This window comes from Erithacus rubecula, assembly GCF_903797595.1.
Source record: "Erithacus rubecula genome assembly, chromosome: 17".
Lineage (NCBI taxonomy): Eukaryota > Metazoa > Chordata > Aves > Passeriformes > Muscicapidae > Erithacus > Erithacus rubecula.
In genome coordinates this window covers 5,317,628-5,337,690 of record NC_136669.1, presented here as the reverse complement: position 1 = coordinate 5,337,690, position 20,063 = coordinate 5,317,628, and the positions used below count along the sequence as shown (strand labels likewise).

Sequence of the window (20,063 nt, the reverse complement as noted above, 5' to 3'; positions counted from 1 at the left end):
CAAACCTGTGATTTCAGTTTAATTAAAATGCAGGTAGTGGAGTCTCCCGAACTCCAGAGCCCCCCACACAATCAGGTAGTGACAGCAACCTGGTAGAATAATGCTTGTGATATAGTGGCTGCTCTAGCAGAGTCCTCATTTCAGTGGAGCAGAACAGCACCTCTGGTAGCAGCTGTGTTTCGGGCTGGGATGAATATCAGTACCCAGCCTCTCACTGAACACTCACTGCCTCCCCAATCAAAGGCAGCATCCCTGACAGCTGAACTGTTAAATGAATTAACAAGGCAAAAAGGGGGCTTGCCAGCGGGGCTGCGACTCCCTTCCTAATTTCTGCAAGTGGTGGCTTTCAATTTTTCTGTCATTTGTCAGGAGATGCACATGGTTCTCTAATGAGCAGGGCAGAGCTGCAGCCAGCTCTAAAAAGGCAGCATTAGAGGATCTTCTGGGCCTTGGAGGAGAGGGATGCAGATGCTGGAGGCAGGTGGGGGAAGGACACGGGCTCTGCTCAGGCTGAGCAGGCAGCACATCCTTCCCAGCTGTGCTGAGCTCAAGGACTCCCAGCCCACTCTCCCATCTTGGGGAAGAACTGCTCTCCACATCAGTGAGTTTTGCCAACATCCAGGCAGAACTCAAAATGAAGCCTTTAATCTTATGAGCTACTCGAAAAATGAAAAGCATTTCCTCCACCTGTAGAATAAAATTAAAAACCCACCACCAAAAAACCCCAAAAGATCCAAACCACTGGCATCCAGTTCTGCTGTTCACCAGGCAAGCTGAGCTACAGAGGCCTGTTACTCATGTCTGGCTCATTGTTCTTTCCCAGAATTTCCAGCTGCCCATCAGTCAGAGGCAGAGAAGACCTGCTCAGGCTGCCCAAGGGGGCAGTTGGCTGGAGCACAGCTCAAGAGCACTCCAGGGCTGAAGAGAAACTCCCCATTTGGGTCTATTTTGCTCATTTAATTGGAAAAACTTGAAGAAGGTTGGTTTTAGTGGCTTTTTTCCCCCAAGCTTTTCAGCTTCCATTACTTACTGGAAGTTTGACTGTAAAAATCCAGGAATGTTCATAGGAAAATTTTCAAATCTAACAGGAGAGAGCATAAGAGGGAAGGAAGGAAGCACAAACACTCCTCCTTCTGCATCAGTCTGCAGAAGCTGAACAGCACAACCATCAGCAAGAGAGCACCCAACAGAAATGGGTATTTGGACTGAGCTGGCCTCAGCCCAGCACATTTTCCCAAAGGCACAAAGGCTGTATAACCCATTTTATGAGCCAGAGAGGAATGTTCTCCCCTCTCCCAGAATTACTGCAATGCTTAGGGCAGAACGAGGCCTCGTTTAACAGCACTGAGACAAGAGATACCTGAGAGCTTCAGCCCAGGGACTGGCTACCCTCACTCACTTTGTGCCCAGTGCTGGGCCTCTGTTTATTGGGAAGCTTTTCTTTTTTAACCTGGATGCCCCATTGCTGGAGCTGAGAAGACCCATTTTTTTCCCAGCTTGCTGCTTAACTGCCTTTACCGTGGGTAAGAACATTCAGCAAACAATAACAGCAAAAACCTTGTATTTCCACAGCACACTTTAACTCAAAGGTGTCACAAATCAATTTAAAACTTAAATTGCAATACCATCTCCAATCACTTTACTCACAGTATAAATCACAGCCAGTTCTGGAGGTGGAAGAGGCAGTTATATAACAAAGTGTAATAACTTCACACAACAAGAGTGAAAATCGGCAGGAAGATCCTACATTCATCATGTCTGCTGTGTGAACCTGGATGGTTCCTTTCCAGAGGTAAATCCAGGAACTCTAAAACAACAGCCAAGTCACACACTACAGCTTCAGACATACCAGTCCTGCCTGGGAAAGGAGACCTCCTGGATATCACAGAATCATGGAATGGTTTGAGCTGGAAAGGATCTTAAGGCTCATCTAATTCTAGCAGAAATTCTTCCTTCAGACACCCAGGGGTCCTGTAATTATCTCAGTGTCCTCTCAAGTCTGTCTCCTCCCATTGCCCTGTTCCCTGAGTTATGATAGGAAGATCTGGACTGTGGGATTAAAATACAATATAACAGCATTTCCTTGTTTTCCCCAGCTGATTTCCCATGCTGTGTACATGTGTATAAGTGCTTGTGCTGGCTCCATTTGCAGCAGGGAGATACTGAAACAAAAATGTATTTTGAAGCCAGATACAGTTGGCTCCACCTGGGACTTTCTTTGCTGCAGTTTTAGAAGTAAGTTGGAGCAGCAGCAAACTAGAAAAAAATGTAAATATTGCCAGCTGTCTCTCCAGGATGACACTGCTCTGATTAATTTATGATGTTTTCAAAGAAAGATGGTGAATGTTGCACCATATTTGAAATGAAAAGGTTAAGCAGAGTTTAAAAAAATGCGCAGTAGAGTTCTTAAAAAAATGTGCTTTGCTTAGTTTTGAGCAATAGAATGTTTAATGAGTAATAATGAAATGAACTGGTGCTGGCTTTGCTATCTCCTCCATCCCACAGCCCCAGACAGAGGAACAAAGTGCAACCAGCCCCATTGCTGGGCCAAGCAGTGGGAGGGTGGAGCTGCCTCCCCTTGTTCTGAGCTTCAAACACTGCTGCTGCTGCTGCTGCTGCAGAAACTGAGAGCAGAGCTAAGGAGGATTCCAGGCAGCCTCTCTCCAGCTGGGATCACCATAAACTGCAGGAGGGCATCAGCTATTCCAGTGCTGCCCTTCCCAGCTGGAGTTTCAGAGGGGACAGGCTGGCCAGGGTTTATCTGACAACCACCCATGTCTCAAGGCATTCACAGAAGCATCTGCTCAATGCTTCTGTCCTGATTTCCACCTCCAGCCTTCCAGTGGGGGGATTTTAAGGGATCAAAAACACCTCAGGCAGCAGATCCAGAGTAAGCAAAGGCTTGAGCAGTGCCACTGAGCAGGGCTGGATGTAGTGAGAAATCTGCACCTTCCTGGGAGCACTCAACCCTGCTCCAACACCAGCATCAAACCAGACACCATCTCCTGACTTCAAGAGCACAAAAATACAGCCAGGTGTGGGGCCAGGCAATGTCTCTACACAGAGGGTTATAAAATAAAAGAAACAGCTTTCCATGTCTCCCTTGTTTTGTAGTTTTGTTTCTTTTCCCTCGTGGCTTTCCTGTGCTCCACTTTTCACTTCTTTAACTTGAGTCAGATTTTTTCCCTCAAGCTAATTTGGTATGAACAGTCATCCTCCTGCAACTCCAAAAATATTTTCTCTTTTTTCTTTCAAAATGCCCTTTCTCCCCTCCTTCCTGCAGACCAACTGGTTTTCCAATGGCAAGAAACTGCCAGTGCCTATTCCAGGACAGCAGGCAACAAAAAGCTGTCAGCAATAATGACTGAAATAATCCCTTTCCTGGACAATCATTGAACATTATCTGGAGAATACTATAACATGTGGGTACTTAAGACAAGAGAAAGAAATCAACTCATTTTCTTTTCACCTACCTGCTTCACCCACAAACACTTCCACAGGTGTGCTGGTAGGGCTCTCACCAATGATATTATATGCTGTCATCAGTATTTCATATCTCTTGTATTTCTTCAATTCTGAAAAAGTAAAATAATGCATATTAATATTATATATTATGATTTCTACTGTATTACAGCTATCTTTTAGACTCCAACACCTCTTTATCTCCAGACTTGTCCCTCAGAAAATGTGGCAATAGAACAGTCCAATAGTGCAATGTCTACTTCAAGCCTCTCTGAATTCACATATCATGACAGTATTTGCATCATTTTGAAAGATATTTGTGATGAAATGGCAGGATTTTCCAGTGTTTCCTCACAGTGCTGCTACATTAAGAGGAATAATGATTTTTCTTGGAATACACCCATTTCTTAAGGATAACTAACTAGAGGAACATCTCTAGGTCATCCTTAAATACTGAAAATGGCAGGATTTGGCTTTGAATGTCAGTATAAGGTCTCATTTTGATCTGCACTGGGAGGAAAGAACTTGCCTAGCCTTTGCCTAATCCCTGGAATGCTCATTTCAGGGGGATTTTGGCAGCTGCACTGCTCTAGAACAGCTGAAGCAGGTGCAGAGGGAGAGCTGCAGGGGGGATCTGGAGTCCCATCCCAGGTACAACACAGGATCTTCTTCTCCAATGTGACCACAGCCTGACCATCAACCACAGTGAGAAAGGAGAATTGGAATGTTGGACTCCATTTGGCCAACAGGCAACAAATTTCTTTGCTGACACAGAGAAACTACTCTGACAGATGAGGTGGGAGAGTGAGAGAAGCGTGAAAAAATCTAAAAACCCAATTGTTTGTGGGTAATTAACAGATGCAACAAGGGTGGAGTGGAATCACATCAACGTCATTAGGGGAGGCAGCGCCTGAGCAGTTTCAGATTTTGAATTTTCAGGATGAAAGAATCAATCCCAACAGATATATTTATCATCTACAATATTTAACAGGGAAATTAGAGTAAGAGAGCAATCAATAACATAAATTGCCCTATTTAAATGAGCATTGAATTAAGACATGCATGGCCAGAGGTCCAAATTTCTCCTTTTGCCAATAATTTTTCCTGCTATCTATGAATCAGAATCCCCTTAACTTGGGGATTGACAGTATGCCATTGGTTTGGTGAGGTTCAAAAAGCCTAATTAGGAAAGTTTGTCTAATTTCAATGTCACAGAACTGCTTATAAATGTTGTGCTCCAATATTTGACTGCGAGTTCAGCATCATTCCCCATCTCAGGCATACTGTAAATTATATCTAATATAGCCCCAATTTTTTTTAATGTGATATCACTAAATTTGCATGGACTGCAAAAGATGGAATGAGGAAATCAGAAATAACAGTGCTGAGTTCATAAACAAATGATAGTAATATACATATGTATGGTACTGGGCAGCTTGCACAGGGAAACTTTATTTTCTACCATGGGAAATCACAAGGGAGATTTTAGTGTTAACTGGATGTGGAAGAAAATGGAACACAAGAGTTCATGCATGCAACTTTCAGTGGGGATCAGGCTTCTTTTTTTCTTTTTTTTTTTTAGCCCATCACAATCTGTGACTCAAAAGCCTTGGGCAAAACCTATCTAGTGAACCATCATCACCACAAAGCAACTTGCCTTTTAACTCTGTCGAATGTTATTTTATTCATTTCCAATTGAAAACACCTCTGGAGATGCACATAAATTCATTGGGCCCTTTCTAAATTGGCCTTGTACTCCATGGAATGCCCGAGCATCACAATGCTTGAATCATAGGACTAATGATGTGATACAGCTAAACTCAGATGGACTGCAAAACATGTAGCAAGTGAATCAAAATTCATTTAGCATCAGCAATACTGGGTTGTTACAGTCAGTAATGTTTTACCTTCCCAGCAGCCACGTTTTTAAAACAGCTACCTACTTGCATCATCAATGTCTCTGGGCGTAGGGGAAGCAAAGTCTTAAAGAAAAAAAAACTGGAGAAGGCCAGAGTCATTAATCTGTGTTGATTTCTGCTGGATCCATGGAGGAGAGCCACAGGAGTTTGCCCGTGGTATATTTTGAACCATTACAAAGAGTCTCAACTGAAGGCAATGTGCACTTACGTGTTAATTCATACGTCGTTAATGCAGAGCTGCTGTTCACTGTCTTGAAGCTGCCTTGGGCTATTCAGGGTAAGCAAAGCAGAAAGCTTGTTACAGTGCAAGGAAATAGTTATTGCAAATGATGTACAGCAGAGACAGAGGCAAATGAGGCAGCACACCCATACACAGTTTAAGCTTTAGGAATATACCTTGAAGGGCAATAAAATCACATCGCTCTCTCGTAACACATCGAGAGCATCTCGCCCACATGGGGCTGTTTCATTTCCTCCTCAAACAGAGGAACTCACAAATACACAACACAAAGATGTTCTGGCTTTTAGATTAAATAGAACAAATGAGTAAAATTGAAATGATTTCTAGGGGCGAAAGCTCTCAGTGGTACATTACATCCTGATTTCTCGAGATGCAAAATTCAAAACCTGAAGAGCTGCAGAGTACTGAGCTGGAATGTGGACCACAAAGTGAACACTTACATCAGGGCAGGACCTGTTTCTTTAAGTGTGAATTTGATTTCCCACAGTTTCACTTAAAGAATTCAATATTCCTGCTGTGAGTGAATTGTAATAATATGCTAAGCTGTGCAAAACTGTGGGTCAGTGAGGAACAGAGGTGTTCTAAGGTGAGAATTATGAGGAGAAAGAAGGAAATTTGTTTTAAAATACATTTGTCTCCACCCCTTGCTCTCTCTATCTCTTGACTCCCTGGAGAGGTACAGCTCGTTTTTTCTCCTCTACAGTGATTAGGAACATTGCTGCAGGGCCAGAAGAGAAGGGGGAAAAGACAAAACTGGCTGGTTTCACAGGCTCCCTGTCTTGTGAGAGCATCCAAATTCATTATTTCATAATGTACACCGTCATTCAGTTTGTGTCTGAGAAAAACCCTTCTGCATTCCTACACCTACAAGAGCTTTACACCTCTGTCCTGGTTCAGGCTGCTCAGTCTGAGAAGTCTCATTAGCTCTGACCATGTAAGTGAGGTCAGAGTTAGGTGCTTACTTTGTTTTTAAAGCACCCACTTGTCCACACCCTCATTAAAATTCGCCCTTGCTTTTGTAGAAATCACTTCTATGGCTTCAGGAAAGCATGGCAGATGATGTGAGATATTAAAATAGTCTCACTGAACCCTATTCTGCTGCTCTTGGAGTATTATCTTATTCTGAATATCCCATTGACATAAAAGAGGACAAAAGCTGGTCCCTCCACGAGCACATCTCATTGCAGGACCTTATTTCTCCAGCTACTGAGTGTTCACATGTCTGCCTCACATCATCTTATTCTGCCTATTCTTCCCTCTGATTTCCTTTCTAGCGTTTATCTAAAAAGCCTTTTCATTTTTTTTTCTATTATTCTTCTTCCTCTTCACCTTCTTTCCATATGAGCCATAAATCCCAGTGACTAATGTGGTAAGCAGGCACCTAAAAATTCTTGTTCATCTTTGCTATTTTCTTCTAAAATATGGACAAGCACTTTGAAATTATAAAAATTCTATTTAAAAATTCTCCTCAGCTGTTTTCCTCATACTGTAAAAAGAAAAACAAAATGTCAATTATAAAAACTATTGAAAAATAACAGCAAGAAAGGGAAAAGTTTCCAGCTGAGGAAAATGAAGTGTCTCTCATTTGAAGGCTGAACAACAAAGTGTACCAGGGTAATTATGAAGTGGAGGTAGTGGGAAGCAGGAAATCAGAAGGCACATGGGGGACAGACCATCATTTCCAGTATGCTGTCAGAGATCAGCACAGACCATTACAATGCTGATCACACCGAATCACTTGCATTTTTTCCAGCATCTTCAGGCTGATTGTGTAAAACCTGAATTATTCCCAGCACTCTAACACTTACATTTTATTTCTACAGGACAAGAAGGGGTGCAGTGCCTGGTGCAACAGCAGATTACTGTGTAATGGCAGTAACTGTGGGATATTTAGGGTGCAAAGCACAGGCTTACGTGTGAGCTCTGCTCTGAGGGCCGAGGGGCTCGGGATGCTCCTGGATTCCGTCCCGGGCGCGGGGTCGTGGTCCAGCTCGCGGTAGTAGATGCGGTATCCCAGCAGGAGCCCGTTCACACTCTCCACTTTGGGGGGCTGCAAAACATCCACCAGGAACACTGAGGATGGGCATGGCAACAGACACCCCTCACCAGGGGCAGTGTGTCTGTGCTCAGTGAAAACAGACACTAATAATGCACAGGGTTGGAGGTTTGAAAGCACAAGTTAAAGGCAGCTTTGAGGATTTTGCTCAGCTGTGCCCATTGCAAAAGGCTCTTGACTGAAAAACCCACACAATTAACCAAGCTCGATGAAAAGTATAAATAAGCACTCCCTGGAAATACAGGTTTCCTTCCACCAACACTGGAACAACCAGAGAGTGTTTCACTGCTTCTAAAAGGAAATAAATTATTTTGTCACAGACAGAATTTATTTCTTTTCCTTGGGGACTGATCACAGGACAGTCTTCATTTGGCATTATTTTACTGAAAGACTGATGAGCAAATAAAAAGGAAAATAAAAAGGAATAATAAAAATTGTTCTGGCTTTGATTAGGAAGAAAAAAATAAGTCTAATAACAGCCTCATACAGGCATTTAGAGAGAAGTTACAGTGTGATGGGCTCTGGTGTGGGCACAGAGGAAAACCAAGGGCTCCTCCATAACAGCTCAGAGCAGTTTGGCACATACAGCCATGGGATGGCTCAAAAATGAGTTTTTTCTTTCTTAATCATGTTGGGAGATGCTCAAAGACAAAACACCTCAGCAAGGCTTCTCCCACAGCCCCTCACATCCTCCTACAGCTACAGATACACAGCTGGCACACTGAAAAGGAGATTTGTGTCTGGGTGGCTTGTTTAAGTATAGACAAGCAAAGGGATTCCTCATGTTTGGAAAAAAATTACTTTCCTGAGTGTAATGCAGGCTAAGAACTGCAGAGAAGAGATGCCTTGAGCCATTTATCTTTGAAAGATTCTTTAACTGAAATTTAAGGGGCTGAAAGTATAAATGAAAAGGATTTAAATGATGATCTTACCTTTAATCCAGAAAGATCCCTACCAGCCCTGAGAACTTTACTAAGGAAAAGCTTTGTGTAAAAATTAACTGCTGGTGTGAAACACTGTCACAATAGAAAGCAATACCCCTTGTAATTTTAATGAAGAAAGTAAGGACATTTTGATAGAAAGGAGGAAGATCTTTGTAATAACCTGGCATTCTGCTTCCAGAAATGACATGAATTTTCCATTACTCCATTACAATGGCAAGAGGAGGGAGAGGAACTGTCCTGCTAGTGCCAAGGACCTTGCTTTGGGTGAGAGCTGAAGGGACTAAGTAGAAAGACTGCATTTTATGGAAACCAAGAAAGAAAATTACATGAACCAGAGTATAAAGCAAGTACACAGCCACCAGGAAAAGGAGCAGAACCTGCTCCAGCAAGAAGCTGCCTTCTTTTGCAGCTGTCCTGAACAGAGCCTCCTGAAAGCAACCCAAACCCTCCCAAGATTTCACTTGCTCTGCCTGGTTGGAGATCTGTCATTCATCATTGTTTTGTGCTCACCATCGTGCTCCACACTCTGGCAGAGCCCTGAGCACCTTTCACTGTTATTTGGCACCTGCAGCAGAGAACGATGCTGTGGATGCAGATTGTGACAAGGACCATCAGGGCTGGCACCTCCCCAGTGCAGAACCCCACCTGCTGAAAGCTTCTTTCACAGACAGAACAACCTCCACCAGAAATGGAGCTGATTCCTCAGCTTCCCATATTCCTGTTGGGAAGCTGTTCCCAGCCTCACCACTCGGGCTGTTAGAAACCTTCATTTAATTTCTAATCTAAATAATTCATAGCCAGTTTCTAACCATTTGTTCCTGTGCTAACATTGCCTTTTGGGTTAAATTGTTCTTCTCCCTGTGGGCTGTTTACTCCTGTGATGTATTTTAGAAAGGGCAATCATATTCCCTCTACGACTGCATTTTACAAGGTAAATAAATCAAGCTCTGGTACAACAACCTTTCCTGGTCTCAGGCTGAGAGCCCCTTGTCCAAGGGACTAAGAAAATAGACCAAAAAAAGTGCCAGGTTTCTCCAGGGCTGCCCCATGTCATTACTGCTCATGGACCAGCTGAAACACTCTCCTGTGGCAAGAAGATGAGTTCTTCTCTCCTGATATTTTCTTTTTTTCTTTTACAATCTTATGACTTTCTGTTTTCTGTATTACACTGAAGTTACTTTAGCCCTGATGGTGCCCCTGCAGAGAACAGCTTCACAGCACAGCCTACCTATGACTTTTCCTATTTTAATTACTAATAAAATTTTTTAAAATTTAGGGAGGGGGGGAAAAAACAAGTTGAAGTGGATGATCCTGCAGAACTCTAAAAGGAAACTGAGGAGGAGACTATGACTCCCTGCTCTGCCATGTAATTGCCTAACAGGTAAGGATTAATTTCTCCTTGTGGCCCAACATTGATCTTAGGAGAGCAAGCATTGTTTTCTTATGCTATCATGTGATTCTCCATTTTTTCCATCCTTGAGATTTAGGACAGGAAAGCTCAGCAAATAAATAGTTTGCAAACTTTCTCTCTTTTAGCCACAGAAATGATGACTCTTTCCTGGAAAGGGTACTCTGCTAAAAGGTCAGGTCTTCCCCTTCCTGTCTGTCTTCAGGGGACAAAACTCTGCTTTTGATGTAATGGATTATTTAGGATTTTGGAGAAAGTCCTGGGGGATCTGCTGAAATAGGTAAAATGGTTATGAGTGGCAGCCCATAAGGTTGTACAGAAGGAAGAGAAACACTTTTGAGCTGTTTAAAGAGAAATAAATAAATAAAGACTGAATGTAAGTTTGAATAATTGTTATCTCTAAGGTAGAAGCAGAACAGTACATGATCCTGATGTTAAGTGTAACATTCTCCAGAACATTTGAAATAACTCTGCATTATTGATACAACAGACCTCACTGAAAATTACTTATTTTCTTCCTCCTTTAAATTTAAAAATAATGGACTGATTGGACCAAGCAGCTGAAAGCCCAGATAGTGCACGGAGAGTTTGTTTTGTGAATTATTAACACAGCTCAAAGTTAAAAATTTAGCTCTGCTTGGAAATCCACTCTCCCATTTAGCTTGACTGCTGTTTTCAGTTTATATTATTTCTTAGACACTGCTGTGAAACTTCCTCTTAACTGGAGGCTATTGTGGGACTTGAAGATTTTTGTTTATTTGAAAAATATAGTACGGTTGAATTACCAGGACCTATTAATATACATGTGGTAATGACATATAATCGCCCACAACTCCCTTGAGATGGCTCTGGCACAACAACCCCATCTCACTTTCATGAAATGAAAAGCATCCAATTACCTAAACAACCACCTATTTCACATTAACTACACACCAGTAATCAGTCAGCTGGGGGAATGTTTATTTCTGTGGTCCATCGTGCCTCACAGCCTCTCTGTCCTCTCTTTCTGTTCTTTTTCCCCCTTTGCTGGGGGCTCTTGTAGGTGGGGAGGTAGATTTGCATCTCTCCATAATTCCTTTGGTAAAACTGCTCGACATGTCTCCTATTTGCTCAACAAGCTGTAAGCAATGCTGCTGCTCAGGATTATCCTGTGTGAGCTGGGGCCAGGCACCCAGCAGCACAGCCAGGCAGATTTTAAAGTGCTGCTGCACAGCAATAAAAACACCCTCATCCATATATTCTTCTTCCCAAAATGCAAGGAGTCCCATCTGTACTGTAAATGCATATGTACATTTTTCACTCTAATGCAATCTGTCCAAAGTCATCCTTATTATGTGTGGGGGACATTGTCTGGGGAGCAGGGGGGGCAGAGGCTTTCCAGGATGGGTTATGGGTAATGTGCAGTACCCCACTGGGGTCCCTCTATTAATGCCCACTCTGCAAAAAGAAACCTCAGGCACTGGATCACAAAATGTTCCTGCATCTCCCAGGAGGCCAGAGTTGAGAGATAAAGGAAGGCAGAGGAAATGCCAATGTAAAATGCAGACTTGACACAAATATTTCCCCAACCAACCCGGAGAGACTGCGGAACTTCTTTTCTTTTCTCTGAAGAAACTCAATGTTTCCTTCTCAAAGAGTCAAGAGGGTGTGTGGAGCTCCTCAGAGGTATGAATGGGATCTCAGGCACTGATCTCAGGCTTCTGATCATTCCAGTAGCAGGAGGAGGCTGTGCAAGATGTGAGCTGATTACCTGATCTCACCAACATCACATTCTGTGGAATATTTTCCATGTAAAGATGCACATCCATGGATATCAATGAAAGGGCAGGAATCTGACAAGCAACAATCTTAGACATGGCTACAGACACTCCTTTACCTCCCAGTGGGGCACAGAGTAAAAGCAACTATCAGCAATCTCCATTCATCACTAAAATTTATGCTAGATCAGGCAAATGAGGAAGTAGCTGCAGTCTTTCAATGGTAGTACAATATTTCCAGCTCAAGGAAATGTCCCTGGCAATGTCCCTTTAAATTTAACAAGTCAAAGCAGCCAAAAAATTTGTTCACAGGCACATCAGAATTTTTCATTTTACCTACCTGCCACTGCACAAGGACAGAGGAAGTTGTGTGGGGAGTCACTGACACAGAACTGGGTGGTTCATCTGGAACTAAACAAGAGAAAAAGGAAACAAAAGCAGTTACAGCAGGAGGGTGGAAAAGGGGCAGCAGCTTTTCTTTCATTCAAAAGGTTCTTTTTCTTCACTGCTGAAGGAAATCTTCCATCCCAGCTGCTTCGTGGTGGGTCTCAAAAGCAGCATGGTGGATGTGGATGTTGGAACCCAGGGAGAACCAGGCACTCCTCTTACATCCCCTGCTCTACCTGTGGCCTTGGCAGCTTGAGCAGAGTAAGAAAAGCTCAGGGCATGAACCTGGAGGCAGCTGCAGCAGCCAGCTGCTCACACACCACCAATGCCCACCTGTAAGGAAGTTAAACCAGCTGTGTGCTGGCTCCAAAGGGTGAGCAAAGTGCTCCCAGATTTTCCAGGAGATTTTTTTATCACATTTGGGGCAAGCCCACCTTGAATTTAGGAGTTTGTGTCACACAGTCACACATTATTTTAGGCAGAACAGCTTGATTGACCACAGACAGGTTAACCCCTTCCTGTGCCCATGGCACTCCCAGACACTCCTCAGCAGCTCAAACATGAAGCAAAGGCTTATCAGGAGCTCACAGCCCTCCACAGTGCAACGCTCAAGTGGCAGCACCAGGGCTGCTCAGCAGAATAAATGCTCAGTTTGTTGAGGAGGTGAGAAGCTTTCACAGTTTTTTCCCAGTTGTGTTGTGAGGAAGCCAAGCACAACTCTGGATCCACTGTAGCTAAATTCAAAGAGAACTTAAAACGAAATTTCAAATTCCACAACAGTGAGTCAGTGCTGCCTCATTAGCACCAGTTACAGCCTGCACTGACCCTGCTGCTGCTGTGCAGGAAGGTGCAGAGCCAGGATGCCTTTCAGGGGCTGCTTAGCACATTAGTCAGGTATTACTTGGGTTCCTGTTTAACTTCCCACACTCCTGAGCTCTGTCCTCTGTTCTTCTGATTTCAAGATCACATTCCCTGGCAAAATGGCCTCCTATTTTTATATCTCAGTGTCGTTTCTAACTTGTCACTCCTTGCTCTGTAGGAAATAATTCCTAGCACCATATATATATATATAAAACCACAGAACCATTTAGGTTGGGAAAGACTTCTAAGGCCATTAAGTGCAACCATTGAGTCAGCACTCCCAAACCCTCTGCTAACTCATGTCCCCAACTGGCACATGTACACTTTCAAATTTCTCCAGGGATGGGGACATCACCACGCCCCAGGCAGCCTTTGCCAGTGCTTGAGAAACCCTACAGGGAAGAAATTTTCCCTCATCTAAACTTCCCCAGGTGCAACCAGGCCATTTCCTTATGTCTTACTACTTGTTACTTGGAAGAAGAGATTGACCCCCACCTCACAGCACCCATATATATATTTATCCATGCATGTATCCCAGGATCACCCAATTTCCCAGGGTAAAAGCACATACTGATGCTTTTCCTGCTTTGCAGAATTCCCTCCCGCATTCAAGACATCAGAGCTACTTCTGCATTCAGGCATCGACTTTATACAATCAAGGAATTAGAAGCTGATCTCTAAGGCTAAAAATAAAAGCCTTGTCAATGTCATTCACAGTTTATTAGTCCTGATCTGCAGGATTAAATGCTCATGTTTCCAGGAGCTTCATACTCTTTCTTACTTATACCTCAGCAATTTTGCCATTCTGCAGACTGGCATGGATTGTGAGAGGAAAACAATTGAAGAAACTACTTCAAATGTATGCAGAGTTCTACATTTATTTTTAATGCTCTCTTGTAAATTATTCAATTTCTGCAAAGATAATGGTTAGTGCAGAATTTGGAAGCCAATCAAACGAAGTTTAAATCCATTTTGAGACTCCTGAAAGTATGATTCATTATCAGAGGGCACAGCAGGACATTTAAAGGCTGCCTGTTAATTCAGCCACATCTCATTGCTACCTGTGTCAACTTCCCATGGACAGAACTGCTTGGGCTGTTGGTTTTCACTGCAGCCTCCATGGAGAACACCCTGCAGTGGCTCCAGGAGCCAGGGGGAGCCCCCACCCCTGGGTGATGCCTCTCCCCTCCTCCCTTACCATCCTGCAGGGTGGTCACTGCCTCTGTCTCTGCGCTGAAGTCGCTGTCCCCGATGTCGTTGGTGGCCTTCACTCGCAGCTTGTAAGAGGTGAACGGGTTCAAGCTGTGCAATGGGGAAAACAAGGCTGAGGGATGAAATCTCCCTCCCTCAACACAACTTGCCTCCACAGGGAACCTGCCCACTGCTAAACAGTCACTGAGCAGTTTGTCTCCTCTCCCCAGTCTCCCCCAGCTTCCAGGTGTTCCCACCCCTGATGTCCCCTGCCCTGAGCTCCCAGAATCACTCATGGATTTCTCACTGGATTGGGCATCAGAAAACAAACCTGAGGCTGCAGCTTATGGAGCAGCCCACGACTGGGGCTTGCTATCTGAGTTCTGCATGGCTGTGCAGAGCCTGGTGTCAAGGTGCTTTGCTGAGATATCCTCCAAAGCCACCTGGGCCAGCCCACCCTCGCACAGATGGGGAGGGGGCAGAAGACATGCCCAGGGTCAGCCAGTGCCCAGCAGGCTCTGGAATTCAGAGTGCCAGCTCCTGACTAATCCCCTACACCTCACCACTCGTTCAGTGCATTTCACTCCTGCTGAATCCCAAATTAATTCCATTACTTGGATTATTTAATAAAGACAGCAACAACAGGTTCCCTGCAGCTCTTTTATCTATGTGGTGCTTTGAGATATGCAAAGAGTGATTTCCAGCTGACATAACCTTGCAAAGATGATTCTGCCTTGGCTTGGCAAGGGAGGTGAAGGGGAGGCTGCCTTTGGAGTCACAGCAGAGGTTTGAAATGCAGAGCTGTGACTTACGGGGGATTTCACTAATTAATTGGTAGTGCCTAACCATCCACTGGCAGATGTAACACTGACTACAAACCCAAGTTACTCGTAGGGAATGATTAAACATCAAGGATAATGCGTTCTGATGGACAGCACTCTCACAACCGTGACTATTCTGGACTTCCACATGAAAGTGTTTTTAGCAAGGAGGACAAGAAATCTCTTTCAGCAGTGCCACCCTACCAGGACAGAATTACTTACCTACAGTAACTTGATTAATGTGAATCATCCTTTTTGATCTTTTGTTTTAAGTCATGGCAATGTCAAATCTAAGTGACATAGATGGTGTCCTTGTTTTTACAGGTTTTGACTGGAAAGATTCTGGCACACAACCAGTGAGCTGCTATATACCACAGTCACCAATGCTTTTAATAACAGACCAAAAAATGTCTATCTGAATGCTTGGAATACCTGATTCTCCTAAAGCTCATGGCCTTTTAGAAATAATCTGATTTGTACTGGCTCGTCAACAGAGGAAATGGACAGCAAAACAAGTACCTGCTCGTAGACATTCAATTACTTCTGCTGATGTTACAAGGACTTTAATTACACCAGTATTGCAGAGGATATAATGAAGCCTGAATAACAAAGTTTAAACATTCTGATGCTATCTATAAACTTCAGTATGGAAAATACAGATAAAAATGGTTCTCATTTCATCTGGAAAAGCTTATATAGAGATAATTGCAATGCAGCATTCAGACTGGATTTTAACATCAGTCACTGCTGAAAGGATTTTTAACTAGTTGTATTTTACAGAGCGCTGTGTAGCTACATATGATTTAGTCTGTGTAGTGTTATCTGTGGTGGTGAGCTTCCAGGGAAAGCTTCAAAAAGATGCACTGCAGCCCAACTTTAATTAGATTTATTGCATGACCTTCAGCAAATCTCTCAACTGCTGTTCATAACACTACCTCCAAAATGGGAGCAGTGGCCTCACTTAACCTCTCTCCCCCAAAAAAGAACGTGAGGCTGAGTGATGCTTGTTTTGGTTTCCTAACCAGTGGGAAAGAATGGGAATTTCTGTGCTAGGCTGGGATCAGGTGGTACCTTTGGATGATGCAGGATGTGGCCTCGTGGCTGATGGAGGAGGAGTAGGTTTGCCAGTCCCCGTGGGGCAGCTCCCGCACTTGCACCGTGAAATAGCGGATGGGGGAGGACCCGTCGCTGCCAGGGACCCACGTCAGCAGCAGGCTCCGGGAGGACACGTCACCCTGCGGGGCCAGCACCTGCCTGGGAGGGGCTGGTCGCTCTGGAATCAAACCAGAATTCAGCTGCTTTGAGAGAAAATCCACAACAATGTAAAATGTGACAGCCTGCTCAGATTTTCATATAGGTAAAGCCACAGGGCATTGAATTTTTGGATTTGCTTCATGGAGTATACAACCATCCCGTTCCTTATCCTTCTACTGCAAGGAGGAGCAGTAAAACTGATTGTTATCTCCCTGCATCAAAGGTCTCCATAGGATATAAACCTTCATCACACTGGACGTCAAACTTTGGGGCCCTTCACTCAGCATGTTAAAGAAGAATCATCAGGACAGGCAGCCAAGCAAAGCAAGACAATCTTTAATGAAACTCAGCTGTGCTTCTGGCTGCAATTGCTCTTTTGACAGAATCTGTGTGTAAATGAGTTCACTTTTTAACCTGTTCTTACTTGTTGGTACCAGGAACTCTGTTCTGTCTGTGGTGTGCAGGATCCTCTTCCCCCAGCTGAGGCATGAGGAAGAGGAAGGGATGAGCTGGAACAGGCTGCTGTGTGGCAGAGTTCAAGCACACACAGCTGATGCTGAATTCCTGCACTAGGCAAGGAACCAGGAGGCATCATGAGTTCCTGGTGCTGCTCTTTCCAAACCCCAGCCTGGAACCAGAACAGAGCTGGAGCACCTGGTGCAGGTCCCTTCCAGAGCTCCCCAACCCTTCCCTTCACACCCACTAACCTTGAACCTACAAAGTCAAACCAGGCAGTGCTGAGGGAGCTCTCTCCAGAGTAATTACCCTACAGGTCTGGGATGAGCAGGGAATGGCAATGCAGGTGTGAGCATGCCAGCCCCCAACTGTTTCATTACAGATCTCCTTTCCCGTCACCGCATCTCCGCACTCCATCGATTTCAATAGAGAAACTCTATAGAGTGAGGAATAATTGTTTAATTGTTTATCATGAAGATTATTGATTCTGATTAAAATGTGTGGCATGTAATAAAGCAGAAATTGATTGGAGACACCGCAGTGACTTGCTTTTGAGAAGCAATTCAATTCAACTTCATCAGCACTTGTTTCCATAAACACACCTCAGCCTGCCTGATTCCTCACAGCTCCGCACGGCCAGCGCTTCATTTCCCTGCCATCCCCTAAAACCATTTCCTGCGTGTTTTGGCATTTCTCTGCAGCCTGCTCTCGCTGACATCAGTGCCCAAAGACTTGTAAGCTATTAGCTGGAGGAAGCCCTGGGTGCCAGCAGCCTGCGAGCAGCAGCACGACGCGAAAGGTCAGCGCCTTACACTGACAGGCGGAGGCAGGGACGCGGGGTTATTCCGTGCCAGGGAGGGACAGCCATGCAGGGATTTTATACATTCTGCTGATAAGCTCTGCACTTTTGGGCAGGTCAGATCTTGCACTCAGTCTCCCATGATTTGGTTTCCTTCTGCTGCTAATGGGAGATCTTAAAATCTCCCGTGTTGCAGGATATACTCCCTGACTGTTTGTACAAACCCATTAGGATAAAGAGTTTATTTATGGGAGCTTAGCCACGAGCAAATGCAAAGGTGAGGCTGGCAGTGCAGGCTTGACTCTACCATGCCACATGATGTTATAGACTACGTTTAATTTCTTGCTACATTTAAATTTTTGACCCTCATCACCAGTGTTGACTCTTCTGAAGTGTAGATTCAAAGCACTGCAGCAGAGGCTCTGGAGAATACATCCACTATATAACCTGGGATCTATAAATCACAGGCATCACTGCAAAATGTAAAGATTTATACTGGGATTAAGCAAGGGATTTACAAGGGCAAGAGTGACCAATTTTGTTTATTTCAATAGAATTTTTGCACCTGTCTATCCTAGTATCAAGGACTATGAGGATATTAAATACACCTTAATTAATAGGAATTAAATATCTTTTATTCTAGAATATTTATTGTCATGTATACACACTTCAGGTCAATTTCTTGTTATCAGAAAAGCTGCGCTGGATAAATTTCTTTATCATCCCCTTTTATAATTCTTGCTGATGTGAGAAAACACCTTGTTGTCCTTACACTTTAAATGGGATCAGTAAACCTGTGGTTCCAAAGCACATTGAGACCCAACAGAGCTGTCCATCAATAAGAGAAAGGGATCACATTACACTGCGATTTGGGTACTCAAGATAACCCTAAAGCACTGATAGCAACAAGGGGTCATTGTTCCCACAGTGGAGCTGGGAGCTCTGCCTTGAGCTATTGTGCATCTTTGTGCACAGTCTGGGGAATCTCAGCACATTTTATTGAGCAGGAGAGGCTCTGAGCTTTGAGAATGCACATTTTTTGGCATGGTGGGTTCTTTTTTGAAGCCTCCACATGTCAGGCTTTGAAACTCCCCTTTGACAGCAATCAGACAGGGGTAGGAGAAACTTTGAGCTGATAAATCTCTTTGATGGACAGTATCTTTAGCAGAGGCACTTCCAATTTCCTAATACATCTCCAGAGGTTCTTCCTCTGAAGAGTGCACTGTTATGCACTGGGAAAGCTGCACATGACCTGCAGAGCTTTGCCAGAGGGAATTTTAAACCCAACCAAACAGGCCAGGAGTAGTTGAAATGCACCTCACAGGCTCTTGCTGTTGGTAGCTGAACATCAACTTTCTCTCTTCTTAGAAGTGTTAAAGAAAAAAATGAAGATGTTGTTGGCAAATACAAATGGGAAATAAATGATGTGCAAAGTGTAGAAAAGACTTTAAACAAATGATTGCTTATCAGGCACATTTCAGGAATTAAAAGCAAATGTCATTGGTTGCATTATAGTGCATAACTTGGGCAAGAACAAGAGCAGGCCCACAAGCACATGCAGAAGTTCTAACAGCTGAAATATGTCTGTGGAGGTCTGCCCTGGTGAACAGTGTCCTCCCCTCTGAACTGTAATTTTTACGAGGCACAAGAGTTGTATGGTTCTAGTTTTTGAGGAAGAATTTCACTTTAAAAATATCAATATCCAGACATCACATGGCACAAAACCCAGTGGTGCTGGTAGTTACCCTGGCTTGTTTTGGTTTTGCTAACTCAAGAGACCAGGTACACTCTTTGCAGTGGAATATGGCCTATGTGCAAGACAGGAAAAAACCCACACTCTTTTCCTTCACCAACAAATTCACCAACATATCCTCTTTTAGCTCTGAATAAAAAAAAAAAAAAAATTTGAAAATCTTCATGCACAAGTAGGAAATGCAAATTTTTTAACTGAAGCTCTACAGATCAGTTCTAAAACTGGATGAATGAGCAGCTCCTTGAGGCAAAGCATTTAAAACAAGCAGTGATGCAGAGCAGATCCTGTAATACCTTACATGTCTTTCACATTTTGGTACATTTGATATCAAAGCATCTGGTTTCATTTACACACACACACACACATAAACGCCACCTTCTAGATTCTCTTCAGAACAGAATTTGTCTGGAGAGTCAGGATGCAAACAACCATTTCATGGCTGATGCAAGAAGCAGCAAAAGCCTGAGCAACCCAGATGCAAAGGCTCTGCTGGAGCGTGTGGCAGTGAAAGGCCAGAGTAATTACAAACACATTAGGTCAGGGCTGAGGCACAATGGAGGAGCTGTGGAGAAATTCTGCAACATCACTGCCTCTCATTTTGCGTTCCCTAATCAATATAATTCATCCATCACTTACTTTCTTAAGATTGCAATCTTTCTAGAAAACGAGAGAGCTGAAAAAAAAAACCCAAAAAAACCATCTGACTGCAAAAGGAGGCTGCATATGGCCAATATAGCAGCTGATGGAAAAATCA

The 20,063-nt window shown here is 43.7% G+C and overlaps 1 protein-coding gene across 6 annotated transcripts in view; it reads right to left on the bottom strand.

The window, feature by feature from the left end:
• SDK1 (sidekick cell adhesion molecule 1) overlaps positions 1-20,063 on the bottom strand; it is a 384,435-nt gene that overhangs the window by 44,948 nt on the left and 319,424 nt on the right. For 5 of the 6 annotated variants that reach the window (XM_079320405.1, XM_079320404.1, XM_079320403.1 and 2 more), the window contains 6 exons: positions 16,119-16,320; positions 14,234-14,337; positions 12,128-12,198; positions 7,537-7,672; positions 5,590-5,649; positions 3,474-3,575 (listed from right to left, as the gene is read on the bottom strand). In XM_079320405.1, the coding sequence (XP_079176531.1) occupies positions 3,474-3,575; positions 5,590-5,649; positions 7,537-7,672; positions 12,128-12,198; positions 14,234-14,337; positions 16,119-16,320 (675 nt within the window). The remainder of the gene's footprint in view (positions 1-3,473; positions 3,576-5,589; positions 5,650-7,536; positions 7,673-12,127; positions 12,199-14,233; positions 14,338-16,118; positions 16,321-20,063) is intronic. The other variant, XM_079320407.1, reaches the window with a different exon arrangement.